The sequence below is a fragment of the Malaclemys terrapin genome, chromosome 3 (assembly GCF_027887155.1).
Source record: "Malaclemys terrapin pileata isolate rMalTer1 chromosome 3, rMalTer1.hap1, whole genome shotgun sequence".
NCBI lineage: Eukaryota > Metazoa > Chordata > Testudines > Emydidae > Malaclemys > Malaclemys terrapin.
Genome location: NC_071507.1, coordinates 147,318,863 through 147,342,189, shown reverse-complemented (window position 1 = coordinate 147,342,189; position 23,327 = coordinate 147,318,863). Strand labels below are relative to the sequence as shown.

The 23,327-nt window shown below is 39.0% G+C and overlaps 1 protein-coding gene across 3 annotated transcripts in view; it reads right to left on the bottom strand.

The window, feature by feature from the left end:
- Positions 1-23,327, bottom strand: part of HMGN3 (high mobility group nucleosomal binding domain 3) — a 34,268-nt gene that overhangs the window by 8,724 nt on the left and 2,217 nt on the right. For all 3 annotated transcript variants that reach the window (XM_054021927.1, XM_054021928.1, XM_054021929.1), the window contains exons 2-4: positions 7,337-7,387; positions 4,041-4,070; positions 3,183-3,230 (exon numbers count right to left, since the gene is read on the bottom strand). In XM_054021927.1, the coding sequence (XP_053877902.1) occupies positions 3,183-3,230; positions 4,041-4,070; positions 7,337-7,387 (129 nt within the window). The remainder of the gene's footprint in view (positions 1-3,182; positions 3,231-4,040; positions 4,071-7,336; positions 7,388-23,327) is intronic.

The window sequence follows — 23,327 nt, the reverse complement described above, 5'->3', positions numbered from 1 at the left end:
ATGATGGGATGAATTGTACCCTCAGCAAATTCGCAGATGACATTAAACTGGGGGGAGAAGTAGATACGCTGGAGGGTAGGGATAGGTCCAGAGTGACCTAGACAAATTGGAGGATTGGGCCAAAAGAAATCTGAGGAGGTTCAACAAGGACAAGTGCAGAGTCCTGCACTTAGGACAGAAGAATCCTATGCACTGCTACAGACTGGGGACTGACCGGCTAAGCAGCAGTTCAGCAGAAAAGGACCTGGGGATTACAGTGGACGAGAAGCTGGATATGAGTCAGCAGTGTGCCCTTATTGCCAAGAAGGCCAATGACATATTAGGCTGTATTAGTAGGAGCATTGCCAGCAGATCGAGGGAAGTGATTATTCCCCTCTATTTGGCACTAGTGAGGCCACACCTGGAGTACTGCGTCCAAGTTTGGGCTCCCCACTACAGAAAGGATGTGGATAAATTGGAGAGAGAGTCCAGCGGAGGGCAATGAAAATGATTAGGGGTCTGGGGCACATGACTTACGAGGAGAGGCTGAGGGAACTGGGCTTATTTAGTCTGCAGAAGAGAAGGGTGAGGGAGGATTTGATAGCAGCCTTCAACTACGTGAAGGGGGGTTCCAAAGAAATGGAGCTAGGCTGTTCTCAATGGTGGCAGGTGACAGAACAAGGAGCAATGGTCTCAAGTTGCAGTGCGGGAGGTCTAGGTTGGATATTAGGAAATACTATTTCACTAGGAGGGTGGTGAAACACTGGAATGGGTTACCTAGGGAGGTGGTGGAATCTTCATCCTTGGAGGTTTTTAAGGCCTGGCTTGACAAAGCCCTGGCTTGGATGATTTAGTTAGTGTTGGTCCTGCTTTGAGCAGGGGGTTGGACTAGATGACCTCCTGAGGTCTCTTCCAACCCTAATATTCTAGGATTATATGTTAATGAACCAATATCCTAGAATGGTCACACAGGGAATTTCACCGGTCAGCAGTAATAGAAAGGCAAGAAGCTATGAACAGAAACCCAATTGGGGGTGGGGGGAAGTTACATTATCAGCTGGAGATTTATTGTTGTTAGACAGAGAAACAATGGGCTAACACCTATTATTTTTGTATCTGTTCTATCCACTCCATGTGTTCCAGACCCACTTAAGAATACCTGTCAAGACCTGCAATACCAGCAGCGGCCCTATGCTTAGCTACCCAATTTTGTAAAGACTTTATGGGGTTACAAAGGTAAGGTTGAGGATTTGGTATTGGGTGTTGAGATTGATCCTGATAAACATTTAGAAGAGATGTTCCATGCTCCCCACTTTTCTGCTCCTCCCTCCCCCCACAAAAAAGAGTCAACTATTACTGTCAACTGGTATATTAAGATCAAGCTTCCTTCCATTTATCTACATAGTAACTACTTTCTGAGTTTTAATTTTTAGCAAGAATGTATACATTCTAGGCAAGTCTTCACATTAAAAAGGGGACAGTTAAGTATTTGAGTTTGTAAAACTGTTATGTTATTTTTAGTGTTCAAAGCTTACCATACCTGAAATTACTTACAACATAATGTTAATCAGAAATTTTTTATTAGTTGATCAAAGTAGAAGCTTGCTCATTTTGTGTAAGACTTGCTCAACTCTTATCAAAACCAAATTTAATCCCAGTCCTTAAATGTAATCAAATTATAGTTTGGGGAAACAGGTGGTTGTTAAAAAAAAAACCCAGCATATTAAATTAGTTCTTATTAAAGAATCAAGTCCTGGAAATATACCTCAAATATGTCCTCTTTTGTTAAGGACATACATTGAAGCTACATTTTTATTACTTGTACTGAAAAAGATAAAATCGACCACATTCCCTTCTTTAATAAGCTCCTCCCTCCTTTTTTTATATAAATCTCTTTCCCTCAAACTATAACAATCACATTTTGAGAGAACATGATAATCTTAACATTATTTAGTCAGTAATATCAGATATGATAGGTTTACACCCAAAATGTGCCAAGTCACAGAATCAGAAACCCATATACTTGATCTTAAGATTCTAATACAGGGATCGGCAACCTTTGGCACACGGCTCGCCAAGGTAAGCACCCTGGTGGTCCGGGCCAGTTTTGTTTACCTGCCGTGTCCGCTGGTTCAGCCGATCGCGGCTCCCACTGGCCGCAGTTCACTGTCCCAGGCCAATGGGGGCTGCGGGAAGCGGCGCGGGCTGAGGGATGTGCTGGCTGCTGCTTCCTGCCGCCCCCATTGGCCTGGGACAGCGAACCACGGCCAGTGGGAGCCGCGATCGGCCAAACCTGCGGACGCGGCAAGTAAACAAATCGGCCCGGCCCGCCAGGGTGCTTCCCCTGGTGAGCCGCGTGCCAAAGGTTGCCGATACCTGTTCTAATACTTGTCAATCAGATATGTACACTGGGGAGGGCTAAAACAGTTTTCCCCCCCAAACATGGTTTTTCTAGTACAACAATTGTTATTATTTTGCATCTTCCTTGGGCCCCAATAAATCTGTTTTCTGAAGTACATTTCTAGAACTTCTCTTAATAGTGTCTGAAACTATTTTGACTGTATTTGGCCTAGAAAGTCAACACCACCTCATTTAGCCATATCTTTAATTCTACTTTTAGCTGTAATCAGCATCCTTGGCAATCGCTGCATTTTCGTAAGAAAAATATGTATAAGACAAGAGCGTCTCACTAATGGGGGGTGTACTGTCCATTTAGTCAAGCAGGGAGGGCAGAGCTGAAAAAGCTGACACACTAGTGTGGGAAATGCTAGGTCCCAGGTTGGTAGCAGAGCCACCTTGATCAACCCTGCAAGTGCAGGAAAGGTGAGCTCCATCTCTGGGGAAGGAAAAGATGTTGCTACAGTGAATAGCTATGCTTAGGAAGCAAAAGTATGCGGCTGACAGACTCTACATTGCAGGCAGACAGCAATACATTTAAATTGGGACAGGTGTGTGTGTGTGTGTGTGTGTGTGTGTGTGTGTGTGTGTGTGTGTGTGTGTGTGTGTGTGTGTGTGTGTGTGTGTGTGTGTGTGTGTGTGTGTGTGTGTGTGTGTGTGTGTGTGTCTTTTAAAGATAAAAGATGAAAAAAGTGTGGATGCTTCAGAAGTTGTCCATGAACATTTGAAACAGATTGAAATATGCAATGCAAAAACAAAAGTGCATGATTATTTGGTTATAGTGATTTAAATTACAGGAATTTTACCTTTGTGGTTTTCCTTGGTTTGGGTTCAGGTTTTGGTGGAGCAGGTTTCTATAAAACATTTCCAGTTACAAAATATATTAGATAATTCACTACCCGCCTCCCACCCCACCTTTTCCTTGCTTCCTAGTGTGCACCTCTTAAAAGACCAGAAAAGTTTCATGTTCAGATATACCTCAACTGACACCACAGACTAAGCTAGCCTGTATCTATTGGCTCACCACATGCAGGAGTGAAAGTAATTTTGGAGTCATTTTAAGAGTCTAAGAGGGAGTTTGGTGTGAACCATTAACAAAAGCCCACCCTCCCCTTTAGCCTATCTGCAACAGAGAGCTTGGACTATCTAATGTGACATTGCTAGAAGGTTCTTCCTCCTCCATTCCTCCTGAAGTGGGCTATTTATTAATTATTGTTTTTAATATATGAACAACACATATGTCAAGCAAATATACTGGAAAGAAGAAGGGAGATTTTCCCCCTCCCACTTGTCCTTCTAACAAAGAAAAATAACCAAAAAGTGTCAAAAATATCAAATCCAGCCCTGCTACAGTGGCCCCCAGTCTTTCACAGAGGAAGATGCATCTTCACACCCAGCATCTATTGACCTATCAGGAGACAGAACTTCCAGAAGTGCCAAGTCACATTTTGTGTGCAACAGGCATACCAGTGAAAGAAAAGAACACAGTTCTTTTTAGGAGACTGTGTGCCTTTGGTTATATTAAAATAAACATCCTTCCCTCCAGAGAGCTTTAATGCTCTTCAAGAATAAATGAATCAAAGAAAATATTACATCCTGTTTGCTTGGCATGAGAAAGAATATGCCTAGGAAGGTGTACACCAACAGCTCTTAGGAATACTTACAGCTGACAATCTTGCCGATCGTCTTGTGGGCTATAAAAAGGGGAAAAAATGTTGGTAGGCTTTCAGCAGATCATAGTCAAACCATGTCACTCATTCATTTGATAACTTAAAATATACCACTAGGACAACAAAAGTCCTTACTGCCAAATACACATAAAGGGTGCTGCCTCCACTGGATTTTTCGAGTTTTAAAGAGACATAGTGAACTTGAAATCCAGCTGCTTACAAAAAAGTTCAGAAGTTTCAGTGACTACAAATATTGACAGATTTTGGAGCAGGTGCAGTTTTACAATAACAGTGACCTATTTTATAAGTGTTTATCTCACCCTTGTTGCTGTATGAAAGGCCTATGCAAACAGGAGAGAATGACTGACTACACATCGGAAACAGTGAAGCTGATTCTACATAGGACTGTCAAAAGCACAAAGCAAGTGAACTGAAATATTGAGGAAAAGAGTGTTTCTTTAATCTCTTAGCTGTTACTTTTAGCACTGTGTAAAAATATTTTCTGACAGAAATGCAAGTTAAGTTGATGTGTCCCATAGCACAGTGCTGATATTTAAAAGAAGTAAATTAAGGCCCAATCCTGCAGCTGATATCATGCGGGTACAGGAGTCCACCTGCACAGAGCCAGTTGCAGGAGCAGAGGGTAAGCATTTGAATGTTTTTCCACTTAAAGAAAATTATTAAGGGAAAATAAGAGATGTGAATTCCCCTCCCCACCCACAAATAAAATTAAATGTCTCTACTTTTTTCATAAGTCAAATGTGGAAGATGAGAAAGTCTGGGAAATATTTAAAAACATGTTATCTTGTTCTCCACTCCCAGGCCCCTGAATACATTACAACTATAGATGAGTGAATGACGCTGGCTACAGAGCATGACTAAAGAGATCATGTATATTAAAAACTGGAACTGGGATGTAACAGGGTCAGGACAAAACCATGAAACTAGTCCCCGACTCAGCTCTATTTGTACTGTTTTGGCCCAGGCTTTGTCTTGGTTAAAAACAAAACAAAACAAAAAAAAACCAACATAAAATTTGGTCTATTCTACGAAATTGGAACCATGTTTACATTCAGTTATCCCTTTACCTGATTTGTAACCCATCCCCCAACAAAACGGAACCTAAAGATGAACTGAAAGGCTTAAAAAAAAAAAAAAAAAAAACACCACCAATATATAAAAAAACCACGTTTCAAAGGTGACCTGAAAAACGTGTGTCAAAGGTTCTGCATTTCTCCTGCAACAGATGAGGCCATCAACACCTGAGGAGTACAGCCAGTCGTGTTCCATGTAATTATTTTAATGTTCCTTACTAGTAAACACCTACAGGGTAAATAAAATCTTGAACTTGGTCTTGGCAGGAGGAAGGTTTTGTCCAAGAAAAAAAACAAAAACAAAACAAAAAAAAACCCTGATTTTCAGCTGTCTAGTATTTATACATCATTCTAAAATCTACCCTGTTTCCCCGAAAATAAGACAGTGTCTTATATTAATTTTTGCTCCCAAAGATGCGCTAGGTCTTATTTTCAGGGGATGTCTTATTTTTCAGAAATGAAAAATGCCTTATTATCGGTGGATGCCTTATTATCGGGGAGGTCTTATTATCGGGGGGATGCCTTATATTACAACGAGAGGCAAAACTGTAAGTAGGCCTTATTTTCGGAGGATGTCTTATTTTCGGGGAAACAGGGTATATGTCTCTTCTCTTAGTGATTTGGGATATCTATTTGTTGAGCACTATCAGTTTTCACAGCACCGCTGCTAAACAGATTAAAAAGACAGCATTTCAATTAGTTTGTAAGTACAGAATTGTAGATCCTGTGTACCCAAAGTCCCAGCTTAAATCTACATTTACATCCCCTGGTTCTCTAGAAGGCATTTGAATAATAGAAGTACAGATAAGACAGCGCTTTTCTAAATCACAATGATTTAAAAAAAAAAAAAACAGAGAGAGACTACAACGGCTTTGGTCATGTAGTAAAGGGTTTTACTCATTGATCTGCTTCACTTAAGGGTTTGCACTGACATCAGGAGCACAGTGAGTTAAACACAATTCTTTAAAAATCCCTGAGTGGAGAGGGTAGGTTGTTTAACTCTCGTCCCATTTTACCTAGAAGCTATGCTAGCTGATTGCATCTCAGTCCTTATAGGTAACAGAAGTTACATACAGAGCGCTATAATGCCCTTGTGAACAAAGCCATCGTATCTATTCTCGACTCCATGTCCACAATGGGTGTTCTTGTGTTTGAGCGAGAACAGGCTCTTTTGAAACAGATTAGAAACCTTGCAGGCACTCCTAGTTAGAAGCTAGAAATGTTCATTCTTTATACTGGTGTCCAAGGGACATCAATGATATCTGTCAAATCTTTTGGGGTGAGGGAGGGGAACCTTAGGACTGCTCTCCTTCAAAATTGTTTTATTTTGAGGAAACAGTATTTAAACATGGATACAGGAGAAGAATCTGTATCGTTTTACGCAAAGTAAGTCACATTAAAAGTTTAATACTTGCCTAAGGTATTCTTTTTAACCTGCCTTTGTAATAACAATATTGTGTAAGATATAATAGAAACTACATAAAACTCTCAACTGTACTAATTTGTGCAATCATATGCTTCTCTTCTTGATCTTCTAGGAAATGTCACAGGAAGACATTGCTACTGAGAAGCTAAAAACCAAGACGCCCTTTTCCAAAGAGCTCATTTATTCCTTCAAGGAGTTATGACTGAATCTTGCTATTGTTTTGCCCCTTCCACTGCACCATTTTTCCCCCTAAATGACTGAGCCTCAAGTCAGCTTCCTTGTCTTGGCGCACTAATTTTTACATTTTCTGGAGACCTATAATTTATGTTCTTACTCATATTTTCAGTTCAAATATGCCCTTTGGAGAATGTTCATAACTTTAAAATAGAGGAAATTCACTGTTAATTCACCTGAATGTTCATTCGGTTTTTGAAATCAAAGCAGTGAACTTCCTTACTGGATTTAAAAGAAGTGGGGGGAGAGGGGGAGAAGCTAAATTCCCATGGCACTAGGATTCAGGATCCTACTGGAAAATGCCTCACGTAGCAGTGCATCCTCTGATTCTTCAATGCCAAAGGATTACGTTTTACCAAGTAAACCAAATCCGTGGTACATTTGCAGTTTTAACACCAATACCATAATTCCCATAAAACCCCCTCATCATAAGTGGATCTCTATGAAGCAACAAATACTATTTAGTCTTGTAAAACTGGGAATCTCCAATTTAATAATTAAAACTACAATAGTTGAAAAACAGGTGATATACTTGCCTCTTGTTTAGTTATTTTTGCTGCATCCTTGCCCTCAGCACCCTCTGGAGACTGAAGAGAAAATATTGAATAAAGTCAGCTATTTTATTATGCATCTATAAAAAAAAAAGCATTGGGGTTATGACAAAACATGGATTAAAATAAAATTACCGGTCTATATGCCACAATTACTGAATTCCCCTTGAAAAGAGATGTTTGTCAGACTTACAAGTTAGGGCTTGCAAACCAAACACTATCAAGTAAAATCATTCTAGATTTCCCAAGGAAGAAACACAGGACTGATTATCAGCAAAAGCTGGGACTGCTACAGAGCAGCACATCAGCTCCCTAGCAGCAAGTAGGTAGGCAACACCTTGCATCACACAGTGACAATCCCAGCCAATTAACCAAAAACATCCACAGGCTCCAATGGGAGTACGAGCTAGTCAACAGTTGGTAGGATAATGGTTTAAGTGAAGCCCTGAGGTTTGCTCTAACAGGGATTTTGAGAACCCCTGGGAAATTTAACTCTCCTCCTCCCACACATACACTCCACTAGTAATTAAGCAATATCAAGCCATAAAACACAAATATATTGAAATGAGTTGAAAAAGTTAAATTCAGACTTCTTATGCCTCAGATTCAGCTTTCATCATTGCTTAACCTCCCTCATAGCCTCCATCAAAATAGTTCAAGTCAGGTTTGCTCCTGCTTACTCTTACCTGCATCATCTAAAAAGGTACAGAAGAGCTTACTCAATTTAATTATAAGCCCACTTACAGTTAAATCAGGTCTCTTATGTCAATTATTAACTATTATGTTTATGGGCCTACACAACAACACTTCAGGGCAGGGACTCGCTTATCTTCAAAGTTTGAAGTGCTTACAGTCTAAACAGATAATCCAATGAAAAGTGACTAACAGTATTTTGCATTCAGGAAGGAAGAAAGAGGTCTATGGAAGGGGAAGAGAATACAGCTTTGAGGAGAGCATTTTTTTTTTTTAAATAAGAGCAGATAGTTCAGTTTTACATATTTTTTCTTTGTGTTTTTTGATCAGGTGCAAGAGCAGGAGTAGATAGGAATGTAGTGGCGATCAGTAGCAAAAAGGTAACCAAAGAAACTGATTTTGAGAAGGGATTTGAGGGAGTAGAACAATGTTGCTTGGGGCACAGAAGAAAAGAGGCTAATTTGCTACACAGAGTTGCCTTCTTCCATAACTCTGTAGGGTGATTGGAATGTGAATTGTTTATAGAAAGGGTGCTAAGAATTTGTGCCCTACCAGCAGGGTATGGATGGATAATGACTGTGACTTCATAATTGTAACATACAACCTCCTGATAGAAAGGGAAGGTGCCACAATAGCAGGTCATAAAAAGATAACTACGGCCAGTAATTTAAATGACTGAGAAATTGCAAGAAATTAAGCAGCACTACACAGGACAGAGCTAGGAAAACCCACACAATCAAACTTTTAAAATGGAACTTGGCCATTTCTCTCAGCAACTATGGCCGTCACCAACCCATAACAGTGGAGTTCTGAGGTAGTTTCAAGACTTTCAGAAAATGGATGGTGATCTCTGTAATCACAAAAACAGTTGTCAGATGCCATTCTTTGGGTGAGAGCTCAGAAGCAAAAATACCCTACCATAAGCAATTTGCAGCAGATTCTCATTTACATGAAGACTGTTTCACATAGCTCAGGCTTTAGACTAATGAGCCTTTGTGTAATTGAGAATTAGGCCCATTATATACTATATGGGAGATAAAGTGGGATGTCCCTTGCTCTATTTCTTATAGACTGTTACAGCAGCCTTTAACCTCCTTTTTGTTAAGCTAAACACATTTTAATAATGGGCTCTTCAATCTAACAGAGAAATATACAATACAATCTAATGGTTGGACGTTGAAACTAGACAAATTCAGAGACTTTCCGTAAGTTGTACTTTTTAAACAGTGACAATAATTAACCATTGGACCAATTTACCAAGGGTCATGGTGGATTTTCCATCACTGACAATTTTTAAATCCTGTTCAGATCTTTTTCTAAAAGTTATGCTCTAGGAATTATTTTGGGTAAATTACATGGTCTATATTATATAGAAGGTCAGACTAGGTAATCATAATGGTCGTCTCTAGCTTTGGGAGCCATGAAATATATACATATTTTAACAGTATCACAATCCATATATTGACTTATCTTGACAAAACATTTCAATTGTATGTGTGAGGGTTTTTTTGAAGCTTACTCCATTTTGTTTCTATCGTAAAATGTTCTTCATGCAGTCCATCTGACAGTGTCTTGGCAAGTAGTGTACTTCAATTAAAATAGTTTATTATCCACTTGTTACCCTAAAATATATAGTTTTTTTAAAAGTTAGAACATTTCAGGGGCCGAACAATCCAGTCTGCTTTTAGCATGGATGGGGTGAAATAGACACAAATAAGCTTGGAGGTGTGGTAGGTGGAGGAGAAAGAGGAGCTCAGTGTCATAATCCCCATCCAAACCCAACTGCTCCCCAAAGCAACACAAGTTTAGAGTACCTGGCAAGAAGTAAGCCAAGCAGAAAAAGAAAGTTTATGCAGCATTACCTCCACAAGAGGAGGTGGACTAGTGGAGAGAAGAGAGCTTTGGGCATAAGTAGACCCAACAGGAGCATAACTTCCCGTGAACTACATGGCATGAGCAGCAGTTCTCTACCTGGATATCCCAAGATTCACATGACTTCCCCCTGGAAGTCATCACAGGCTTGAAGGACCTTGTCCTGACCCCTTCCACAGAGAGCTAACATTCCTTGACTTCCCACTGTGATGTCATGCCACCTAAGGAACTGATTTCAAAGTAGCTGAGTTTATTAAATAACTCATCCTCTCCCACAGGTTTTTTCCAGGAGGTAATGCTATGGTTCATAGTATTTAACATGACACTGTCACCTGTCAAATTGCACTGCATCCTTGCTATGTCTGTCTTGATTACACTGTAAACTCTTCAGAGAAGAGACCACTTGCATCGCAAGTCTTGTATAGCACCAAGCATACTCTTGGCATTGAATCATTCAAAAGGTAGTGCTACAACCTAGATAAGCTTTCTAACTGTATGGCAGTTCTTCAGATTACTTGTATCATCATCATTACAGTAGCATCTACAGGCCTATTGTGATAGGTGCTGTACAAACACATAAAAAGAGGTTCTCTCTTTGGGACAGACATGAAGAATAAAGTGACAGACAACAGGTGATTACAAAAACCACCACCAAGTAATGAGAGGACTACTATCAGTGTCATAAGCAATGGTCACAGCAAACCAGCTGCCTGGCCAGCAAGACTTATGCTTTCAATATTGTAACTAATGGTAAATGTTAGGCTCAGCCAACCACAGATATGTATTGTACCTTAAGTGTCATTGCAGATTCGGTATCTGGATTATCAGATTTGTGAGCTCACAATTTTGTAAATTAAGCAGCAATTAAACTTGAGACGATCAATCAGATCCACATATTTTGTATCTCTGGGTTAACCAGGATGGCTGTGTACACACTCCCTGTGCCCATCAGTGATGAGGAAGAGTTTTTTAAAAAGTGACAGGTTAAAAAAAAAAATCAGTTTTTTCGATGAACAGTGGATTATAAAACCAAGCTTATTTATTTGTATGTGCTTAATTTTTGCATTTCACTCATTTTGGAGAACGAGCAGCGACCCCCTGGTTGATCTCACTTTCTAGTCCTCATACATTAGCACAATACTATGGCGTTTGGGTTGCCAATGCTACAGGGGAAATCATTAAATTGAAAAAATTAAAGACAATTTTCATATTTTTAAAGAGTTATCTGACAGAGATGGCTATAGGTTGACAAATTGACAAAACTTTAACTTCAGTAATTAAAATGCTGAAATATAAACCGGATGTACCTTAAGTAAAATAATGCAACAACATTAGCAAGGTTACCATTTATCTGTCAGATGGCAATCAATCAATTTAGATGGCCAAAGGGGGTTATAGTATCCCAGCACTGCAACTTCTGCACCGCTATTTATGTTTACAGGTGAATGGATTTATTTTAGTAATGTAAGCAATGTATTAAAAAGCCAACACGGAAAGATAAGATATGGTAAAACTGATGGGCGGAGGGATAGTTCAGTGGTTTGAGCATTGGCCTGCTAAACCCAGGGTTGTGAGTTCAATCCTTGAGGGGGCTACTTAGGGGTCTGGGGCAAAATCAGTACTTGGGCCTGCTAGTGAAGGCAGGGGGCTGGACTCGATGACCTTTCAAGGTCCCTTCCAGTTCTAGGAGATAGAATAGAAAGGATGTGAATATTAACTGATGCCAAATACCAAGGGCCCGTGTGGTCAGAAATTACAGGCTCATACCCATGTGAATTTAAAAAGCACATACTGATTTCATTCTAACAGCTATGTTAGAGGAAAAGAGGCCAATTAGGACATTTAATCGAAACCCCTAACAGTACATGGATTACTCGCTAAAGTATTTTTTTCTAGTGTTTTGTCTAGTCACATTTTTAAAATTTCCATGCAATAAGAATTTTCTCCAGACATAATTTTGGCACAGCATTTTAGGTGCAGTCTCTGAGTTGTACACCATCATTTCCCTGCCCCTGTTACTCCTCCCACTCCTAACCCATTTTCCCCTCCACCAAAAACCAAACATGCTTTACAATAAAACTCAGCCATCAGCAAAAGGACATATCATTCCATATGCCTACTTCAGAATTACTGCTATCCAGGTTTTTTCCTTCCCTTTGAATATATTATATATATATTTTTTTTTCCAGGCAGTTTTCCCCTACATGTATTACCTTAAGGTTTTCCCAAGCTAAAACTCAGACCAAGTTCATTGCTAGTGTAACTAAATTTAAGTCAGTGGAGTTACACTAGGGTGAGTTTAGGTTCTTTTAATTATTTTTCTGTCTTCACAATAGCTCTGAAATTTACAAAGTGCTACTAAATTAACTAAGGCACTGTTTTACTTCCCATTTCAGATTTTGAATAAAGACATTCAATCCCAAGTTATTTAAACACCAACCAACTCCTTTGACACCCTTTGACACATTTGCCCCACCTTGCCCCAGTGCAATACCTTATTTATCATTAAAACTTTTTTGTGGTTCTTTGACCAATTTTTAGCAGATGCAACAGTGTTCATAGCCAATCTGAATTAACTGTGCAAGTAAAACAGATACTGCATCAAACGCTTTACTAAAATCCAGATACATATTTACTGCATTTCTTTTATCCACAAAGAGCCCAATCCTGAAAAACATTTAACATGGCAGTAACTTCATGCACATGAACAATTCCACTGAATTCACATTTGAAGCACATGAAGTTACTCATGTGCTTAAATATTTGCAGAATCAGAGCCTAGTTTTTTAATTCTCACCCAAAAACAAGAAGAAGAAAAAAAATCAAGTTTTATGGCATGTCCTTTTTAAATTAAATTTGTATTCAGTGTATTCCATTAAACTTTACTTACCGATTATCCACATTTCAACCTTAATTCTTATGAGATTGTGGAGCTCTCTCCATGCTGTTTCCACACCTCCTGGGCCTTTTCAAAGAATATTTGCAAACCTGCTAAAACTGCATAATTTAGTAACTCCCTCTATTTCATAGTAATTATCCTTTCCCAGTTACCTAATCAATTAGAAGCTACGGAGTTACCTGCATTAAGCATATATATTCTTCACTGTAAAAGGAAATGCTTCTGAAATATTTATTCTTCAAACTAAACCTATATAACATTTTGATCTTCTGAAATTATATATAATAAAATACAATGCAAGACTTAGAAATGATGAAGGGATTTAAATCTAAAAATATCTATTAGAAGAGGAATATATAATTTTATAATCCTTTATGGGGATAATGTCAACATCATGATGTGATGAAAGGGAAGAATATATTTAAAGTTCTAATATGAAATAGATAAAAATATCCTCCTATCATCCACCAAAGAAAGTCCTTTGTGGGTGTGTGCACGCGTGTGTGCACATAAACACAAACGAGAAAGGAAGAGGGGACGTATATCATATCATGATTACAATGAAATTTCATCGTCAGAAAACAAGAAAAGTCTAATTATTTATTAAGCCTAATAGATTAATGTTTGTAACATGTAAATCCAATATGCTTCATACTCTTTCAGAACATTAACTGTATTTCTTCCTCTTTTTAAAAAAAAAAAAAAAAAACAACTCTGGTATAAATTATATTTCCACAAATCAGAAAATGAAAAGTGTGTGATTATTTTCCATTTAAATGTTTTCCCCATAGATGTATTTAAATCTGGTGTTATTGTATATGTATGTTCTTTAATTCCCGCTTGAAAAGATCTAGATGTTTGGCCAGCATAACTTAAACCACATGGGCAATTAATGGGTCATTTCACAAACTCTGAATTACAACTAATGCTGTTCAGCTGACTGCGCTATAAGATTCTGAGTGGAACAACCAACCTATGTTTTTATCATTACAAGAATATATAGGTAAACGTTCAAAGCTTCTTATTCTAATAACTTTAAAATACAATAGTTTCTTTATTCAATTGAATGAAGGATTAAAAGCAGTTCTGTTTAAGCCTACATAAACTTGTTGCTCAGGTTTCCATTATTTTCTAGAACCAATATTTTCAGGTTTGGTGTATAAAATTAGAAGCCAATTCCATATTTAGGCATCTAAAAACACAGCCTGATTTTCAGAGATACAGATCAGTTATGGGAGATGTCAGACATGCTGAGCACCCACAATAGACAGCTCACTTAGACAAATAATTTTAGGACCCCACACTTCAAAATGTGAGCCAAGATGTTAGTAAATTCTTTTCTTATTATTTGTTCCTTTTACTATTATTGTACAATTAAACAGCAAACAATGTGAAAACAGCATGGTGGAACTGTAGTGGAAGCTAAAGACTGTTCCGTATTATTCCTTTAAGTCAAATTTTTCAAAATGGGGCTCTGGTTCTGAAAATTGAACCATGCAGAAGGATCTAGGCAGATCCATTTCTAGCAATTAAAGCTTAAGCTCCTAAATCCATATTTAAATTACTTAACTAGAATTAGCCTGATTTTCAGAGTGACCATTGCACCCACTAAGGTGGATGAGCTTCTCTGAAAATCAGGACAGATCTATTTTCAGTATCTATAGATTTAGGAGCTTAACCCTAGACAACATTTGACAATATTAGCTCTGATTTTGAAAATAATTTACTCCAGCAAATATTTATCGGTAGCTTTCAGGGGTGGAAAGTACAAACCCCACAGGATACGCAGTTGTGACCAAAAAGCAAATAAGTAATATTAAAGAACGTTCTTCTGTGAGAAAGAGTTTTATATTTTTGTAACGGTTACAGCTGCTCAGTGCTGTGGCACACCAAACCTTTACTGTACCAGTATTGCACCAGATTGCCATGACTCTGAAGCAAGCACTGAAAGGACTTCAGGTATTATGCCCTAAAAGTGCTAGCCCTGGGGTCCCCCTAATGACTCAGACATGTGGCTAAGTGAAGGGGTATTTTACTAGGGCTGGCAGAAAAGGGAAGATTGCAAAACACCCTATGAACAGTGGCTTAAACAGTTGCAATTTAAGGTAAAACATTAGTGGTTCCTATTTGGGCCCTTTCAGGGGCCAGGGGGCACTCCAAAGAGAATTAGGGTTTCTCAGGTCTAGTGCCTGGGGTTCCTTCTCCAATCCAGTCTATGCTACAGGGAAATAGGAGCTCGCAGGTTTCCAGGCCAGGAACAGTTAGCTTGGTCTCTCCTTGGGGCCACTCTGCACTGGTTTCCTGCCCAGTCTCTGCTGCTTCCTCACAGGCTGTGGCCAGACCTGAACCGGACTGCAACTCAGCGAGTCACAGTCTTTTCACACAGTTCCCTGACTGCTGCTGCAGCCAGCTCTGCATGAGGCTCCCCAAAAGTTTCTTCTGCATTCAGCTTCTCCGCTGCTCCCAGTTTGCCATGGAGCTACCACTTCCCCTCAGAACAAGGTTACTTCCTGGGCTAGGGTAGTCCATAGAGTTTCCACCCCATCCCGACCAGGGGAAGGGGATGTATGTGCATGCCCACCCTGGAAGGTTCTAGGTCAGTGGGAAGGGGGCTGAGGGAATGGTAGTTTCTTGCTTAGCAAATTCATCATGCTACCCGCTTCCCTTTGAGAAAGGCACGTGATATGTCCTCCTCACGTCCAGCATAAATCTACACAGAAGCCCTGGTGCCAGTGGGGTCTCTGCATTCTTAGGTTCCCCCTTAACTCTGGGGGGGGGGTGTTTTGTTCACTCAAACACCCCCCAGAACATGGGACTCCATTTCCTGTTTTGACCCTTCTATTTCTGTTATAGGTTCACCCTTATTCTGTAGGATAGGCTGTCTTGGAGGGGTGACACCCAGGAATTCTGTCCCCTCTGACAGGGCCATAACTGGATATGCTGTACAGTGTACCAGATCACACACCTTTTAGAATAACCATGACTCAAAAGTCTCTCCCTTGGTGACTGTTCAACGATCACAGGCTCTTGTCTGTCCATCTCTCAACTTTCCTTTCCTGTCCCCAAAATGTGTTCTAACAGTTTGATTGATAATTAGTATTTGAAACACTTATTTTAAAAATTATATTTGTGACTAAGAGTACAGCATGTCCTTAAGAGGCTATTTTGCCCAGTAATACATCCTCTGTATCTCCAACCCTAGCTTCTTGTGTTGTCAATTGAAGTTGGCTGTTGGGAGGGGCAGAGATGAGAGGCACTGATGTGTGAAGACTTAAAAGCCAAATGTTACCTTACAACATGACCTTACATTTATTTGGTTCCATTTACCCTTGTTACAAACTGCATTTAAACATGGTACCTGCTAATTTGGGTTCTAACATGGTTTAAAGAACTAGTATGGAGTGGCCAAAGCCATCTAAGAATTATCATCAGGCCTATGTTCATATCTTGGAAAGCAGATTTTAAAAATGATTCTAACAAGGTTTTGGCTAGTCCACACTAGCCCTTTAAAGTTTATTAGAACCCATCTTAGTATGAACCAGCTTTAAAAATGGCTCTCAAAAGACCCTGTCCATACGAACTTTAAGATAGATAGATATCTTTTTATACTAGTGCTACCTCCAGTAGATCTAAAGAGTGGGCACTGACATTTTTCCTCACAGCATCTTCGAACTCGCTCACGTTGATTTAGACAATACAATAGTACAAATGCTGTCAGCCATCTGAATCCCATCTATATTAGCACTCCCTTTACTGCCATCACCAGTGACTGGACAACACTGGGAGACTGACTGGGGAGAGAGGGAAGAAGGAAAGAGTCTAGAGCAGACATAGCTGAATAGTCCCCTGATACATTTTGATGCAACCTATTCTATAATACCTTTCACCCAGAAGGATCTCAAAGTGCTTTCAAAATATTACAGATTATAAACTACACAGGTATCAGTCCCGGTTCTGTTCAATATCTTCATTAGTGATTTAGACAACAGCATAGAGAGTACACTTATAAAGTTTGTGGACAATACCAAGCTGAGAGGGGTTCCAAGTGCTTTGGGAGGATAGAATTAAAATTCAAAATGATCTAGACAAACTGGAGAAATAGTTTGAGGAAAACAGGATGAAATTGAATAACAAAAAGTGCAAAGAACTCCACTTAGGAAGAAACAAGCAGTTGCACACATACAAATAGGAAATGACTGCCTAGGAAGGAGTACTGTGGAAAGGGATCTGAGGGTCATAGTGGATCACAAGCTAAATATGAATCAACAGTGTAACACTGTTGCAAAAAAAAAAAAAAAGCAAACATCATTCTGGGATGTACTAGCTGTGGTGTTGTAAGCAAGACACAAGTAGTAATTCTTCTGTTTTACTCCACGCTGATCAGGCCTCAGTTGGAATAGTGTGTCCAGTTCTGGGCACCACATTTCAGGAAAGATGTGAACAAATTGGAGAAAGTCTAAAGGAGAGCAACAAAAATAATTAAAGGTCTAGAAAACATGACCTATGAGGAAAGACTGAAAAATTGTATTTGTTTAGTCTGGAGAACAGAAGACTGAGAGGGGACATGATAACAGTTTTCAAGTACAGAAAAAGGTTGTTACAAGGAGGAGGGAGAAAAAGTGTTCTCCTTAACCTCCGAGAATAGGACAAGAAGCAATGGGCTTTAATTGCAGCCAGGGCGTTTTAGGTTGGACGTTAGGAAAAACTTTCTGTCAGCACAGTTAAGCACTGCAATACATTGCCCAGGGAGGTTCTGGAATCTCTGTCATTGGAGGATTTTAAGGGCAGGTTAGACAAACACCCAACAGGGATGGTCTACATAATACTTAGTCCTGCCTTGAGTGCATGGGACTGATTTATAAGACCTCTCGAAGACCCTTCCAGTCCTATAGTTCTAGGATCTTCTACTGTTATGACCACAGAAATGCATCAACTGTTTAAGAAGCACAGAACATTACAATACTGTTTCCAACAGGAAATGAATTCAAGTCATAGGACGATGTATAAGATTTATCAAGATACACATTAGCCAGGACACAGAGGTTAAATATCCCTATTTTGGGAAAAGTGACATGGATCTTTATATAGCATGTAGGTTTTTATCTCATTTAGAAGAGGGCACCTAAAAAATCAGTGCCCTCTTTTGTTATGCTAGGGCACTTGTTCAGTCCTGACTTAGCCTGAGTGTCACCCACTGAATCAACACTATGTCCTGCTGCACTTGAGTAGTGGCCTTTAGGGAAGACTAAAATAACAAGCCAGCTTAGTCTGCAGGAGAAAGGATCACAACTTGGGGTATATGTCTAGCACTTGAAAAATCCTCTCTAAACATAAGCATGTGGATGAGCCACCCTTCTTTAGTACCTTAGAAGGTATGCTGAATTAAAGAGGAGGAAATTTTTATTGAAGCTATACAAATCACATTTTGTAGGATTATAAGAGACATCATAACTGGGTTTGCCTTCACCCTACACAAACGATACTATGACAATTTCCAGTAAAATGTAATTTTAAACTACTTTGCTACAACAGTATTAACCTAGACCTCAGACTAGGACAAACATATACAAAACAATTGCTTTTGGTACAACTGATACATTTCAATGGAGAAATTAGAACTCAGTAATTTATTAATCAAAGCAAACTTTTAATTGTGTAGCATATGTTAGCTACATCTTTTGGCATATCTAAAATAACATTTTTCGATTGACTTGCTGCTCTGCTTTCAAATCCATTTTTTATCTCCATTGAGAAGAGGCAGTACTTTTTCTAAAATCCCTTTATATAAATGGATTATTTGCACCTGTTAATTTTTAAACTGGGAGACAATAACTTGTGATACCTGATGAACTGTAGCTAACAATACAATTTGCTTTATACTTTAATACATGGAACAATGTTGTGAATGGCCTTACACTGATAATTCACCTGAACACTCTGAATGGGAGGCTGTGTTGTTCAGGCCGAAATTGAATTGGAATTAGTGGATGGGTGACGTGCTAAAACAGGGGTTCTCAAACTGGGGGTTGTGACCCCTGAAAGGGTCATGAGGTTATTACATGGGGGGGTCCACGAGCTGCAGCCTCCACCCCAAACCCCACTTCACCTCCAGCATTTAAAACAGTGTTAAATATAAAAAAGTGTTTTAATTTATAAGAAGGTGGGGTCGCACTCAGAGGCTTGCTGTGTTGTGTGAAAGGGGTCACCACTGGGCTAAAGGGAGCAATGAATTAATAAATGGAATATATGTTTTAATAAATGTGTTACAAATTGTTAGAGTGAACAGGTTGATTATAAACATGGCTTATAGCATAGGTGCTGGAAGTAGGAGAGCTGGGGGTGCTGCTGCAACCCCTGGCTTGAAGTGGTTTCCATCACATGCAGGGTTTACAGTTTCGTAAACTTTGGCTTTCAGCACCCCCACTATATAAATTGTTTCAGTACCCTTGGCTTATGGCCACCTCTAGCACCTGATACTGGTGCATTTACAGCCACCTATAAACGCGTAATATATCCATGTCTGCAAAATGCTTATAACATCATTAACCTTTCATCAAATATTTACAATTGTATTTTTAATATAAAGCGTGACCAAGTAACTTCCATCTGTTTTTATCTGGACATCTGAACACAAAATTTCTTGTAACTATATATAGAAGAAGCATCACTCAAGCATTTTCTTTGACACTCAACACTTCTACATTACACTACACCTAAATGTGATAAACTTTAATTTCTGGCATAAATAAAAATAAGTATTATTTTCTTGTCAAGCTTTGAAGAGTCAAAACAAGTTCTGCTCAAATCTAACTTGGGGTGGGGGGGAGCTCTATGAATCTGTGAAGGGATTGAGGCATTGAGAGAACTATAGACAAATCCATGAGGAAACTAATTCTGTATTTAGTGTAGGGCTTGGATGGTGTGCAGTGAGTAAGGTCTGGGGCCACACATTTAATGAGGAGGAGTAAACAAAATATTTAATAGATACCCATTCAGCTAGCACTGTGCATCCTGTGTTCTAAATGAGGTCCTGTAGAAAGAGTAATATGTAATCATATTATTAAAACAGTATATCATAATTTGTAAGGCCAAATTAAGGCATTTCATAACTTGTAAATACTTGATGTTGCAACCTTCATACTCCTTTAGCATAGTTAAAAAAAAAAAAATTTACACAGATTTTTTTTAATGAGTTTTTAGAATTCTATAGTACCTACCACAGATATTAACCCAAAATCCCTTGTTATCTCTGCTAAGCATACATCACAATCTGCCATCAACCCTATTGCATGAGTTGGGATATGGGATTGCAATAAGTGTGCAAATGACCTACTCATATGACTAATTAAAGATGCATCCATTAAGTCATTTTTCTTGCTTTGAAATAATACTATAGTGGTCAACAGTGTTAAAAAAAGATTTAAAAAAAAATGAAGCTGCAATTAGTCCTCACATTTGGATCAACACCAAATCAGAAAAACGTTTTGAGAACAGGTTCAAACAGTATTGTCTTATGGTTAGAGAGAAGGAACAAAGAGGATCACTCTGGAGTGTAATCCCAACTAAACCACAGACTCCCTGTCTGACCTTGGACAAGTTACTGACCTCTTTATATTTCTCAGTCATTATGCTCAAATACTCAGGCCCACAAATACTGCAATTTGATGGTGATCATGTTAAGCCATTAAAAAAAAATATATATCTTTGGCAACCAGACTTTTCATGCTACTGTGAGTTTGTCATAGGACAGGTTTCAGAGTAGCAGCCGTGTTAGTCTGTATCCGCAAAAAGAAGAACAGGAGTACTTGTGGCACCTTAGAGACTAACAAATTTATTAGAGCATAAGCTTTCGTGGACTACAGCCCACTCTTCGGATGCATATAGAATGGAACATATATTGAGGAGATATATATACACACATATAGAGAAAAAAGTTTTTTTTCTCTTACTTGGCCTCTCAGAGTTGGTAAGACAACTCCCACCTGTTCATGCTCTGTGTATGTGTGTATATATATATCTCCTCAATATATGTTCCATTCTATATGCATCCGAAGAAGTGGGCTGTAGTCCACGAAAGCTTATGCTCTAATAAATTTGTTAGTCTCTAAGGTGCCACAAGTACTCCTGTTCTTTTTGTCATAGGACAGATTTTGGTTCCTCATTTTTTTATGGTTGATGGAAAGACATTTTACCTGTTTCATAGCAATAAAAGAATGTACTCATCCAAACCAGCTTATATTGTATTTTTGAAAGAGAAGTTCAACTGGGACTGAAGAACAACAACGACAAACTCCAAAACTCAAAGCTACAATATCACACAAATGTTCTAGTTTATCCCATGCATGCACACTATTCTCTTTTTGAAAGGTTGTATTCACTTCATTATGTGGTGTTACAACAACCAATAACAGATGTGAAGGTCTGACTGGAAGAGTCCAGCGCTCAACCTCTCTTTGTTTTATTGTGGTATTTGACTTCAACTCAATGCACAAATGTTTTCACTTGCCCCTTCCACTCCCATAACCAGTGGCCCATCAGAGTTGGGGAAACTAAATTAAAAAGTAATTTCCAACCCTTGTTTGATAATGAAGGGATTCAGATGCTGACTTCTTGAGTTACACATAGAAGAAAGAGTTAAGGGACAAAAGGAGAAAGGGGCATGACTGGTCAATCTGGTTAGATAAATAAAGCATGCATAAAGACAGGTATGAATCTGTTTTTACTTCTGCATTTCCTACACGCCCTTTCTGCAAATTTACTAGTTAGACACATAGCTCCATAAACATGCAAACTGAAGTATTGGGTATCTATAATTTCTTTTATTAGAGACAGTTATAATTTCCCAACTAAACAAGCATCAAATCACATTTTTCTGTGTTAATATTTGTTTTAACTAGTTTTAACTGAAACCCATTTCAGTAATGGATATACAAGTAGGATTTCTCTACACAGAGAAATTTACTGGCAACGCTACAGTGAAATCATTTTTCCACAATAGCTATGCTAGTATAATTTCCCCATATGGACACTCTATGCTGGAATAAAAGTGACTTTATTCCAGAATAATGATGAAGTAATTATTCCACCATAGCTATGCCAGTCAATTTCCCCATGTGGACAAGCCTATAGTCTCTACTTCCCATGAGTTTCTGGGCTTTCCAAGAACCAGAATTAATAAAACACACTTAGCTTCAAGACTATTCATTCACAAAAAGACTCACAAAGCTAAATACATTAACTTTACTTAATAAGCTTCCCTTTAAGTACTTCAATTGTGGATGTAATTTTAAAAGACTAATTATGACAGAGAACAAAAGAAAAAACCCAAGTTCTCTTTTACAGACTTATTTCTCAAAGGCTAAGAGCTTATCTACACTTACAGTGCTGCAGCTGTGCCACTGTAGTGTTTATTGAAGACACGACCTATGCCAATGCATGAGTTTCTCCCATTGGCATAGGTACTCCATCTCCCCAAGAGGCAGTAGCTATGTTGACAGGAGAAGCCCTCCTGTCGACTTAGCTCTGTCTACACTGTGAGTTCAACTGGTATAACTGCGTTGCTCAAGGGTGTGGATTTTCCCCCTTCCTGAGTGACGGTTATATCAACCTAGGTTTTTAGTGTAGACCAGCGCTAACTGAAACAACACATAACAAAAATCTAAGCCCACTGTTTAGCCACAATGTGCTCCTCAATCATGGGGAAAGAGACCTTGTTTAATTTTGCAGCCTACCAAGATATTTTTGAAGTACTGAAGACTTTCTGCAGGGAAAGAACGTAAAAATGTCAGGGAAGCATGGGAGAGCTTTGCAAGGTTCCTAATGAAATGTGTAGGACTAGCTTCAAAGAGCTTCCTCAAAGCACAGCCTAATCATCAGTCTTCACTTATGAAAGGCACAGCCGTGGAAAAGGACGAGCATTTTAGGCCTGGACAAGAATGTAGTGACAGAGTATGATGAAGAAAATGATACATTATAAGAACACAAGAACATAAGAAAGGCCGTACCGGGTCAGACCAAAGATCCATCTAGCCCAGTATCCTGTCTACCGACAGTGGCCAATGCCAGGTGCCCCAGAGGGAGTGAACCTAACAGGTAATGATCAAGTGATCTCTCTCCTGCCATCCATCTCCATCCTCTGACAGACAGAGGCTAGGGACACCATTCCTTATCCATCCTGGCTAATAGCCATTAATGGACTTAACCACCATGAATTTATCCAGTTCTCTTTTAAACGCTGTTATAGTCCTAGCCTTCACAACCTCCTCAGGTAAGGAGTTCCACAAGTTGACTGTGCACTGCGTGAAGAAGAACTTCCTTTTATTTGTTTTAAACCTGCTGCCTATTAATTTCATTTGATGACCCCTAGTTCTTGTATTATGGGAATAAGTAAATAACTTTTCCTTATCCACTTTCTCCACATCACTCATGATTTCATATACCTCTATCATATCCCCCCTTAGTCTCCTCTTTTCCAAGCTGAAGAGTCCTACCCTCTTTAATCTCGCCTCATAT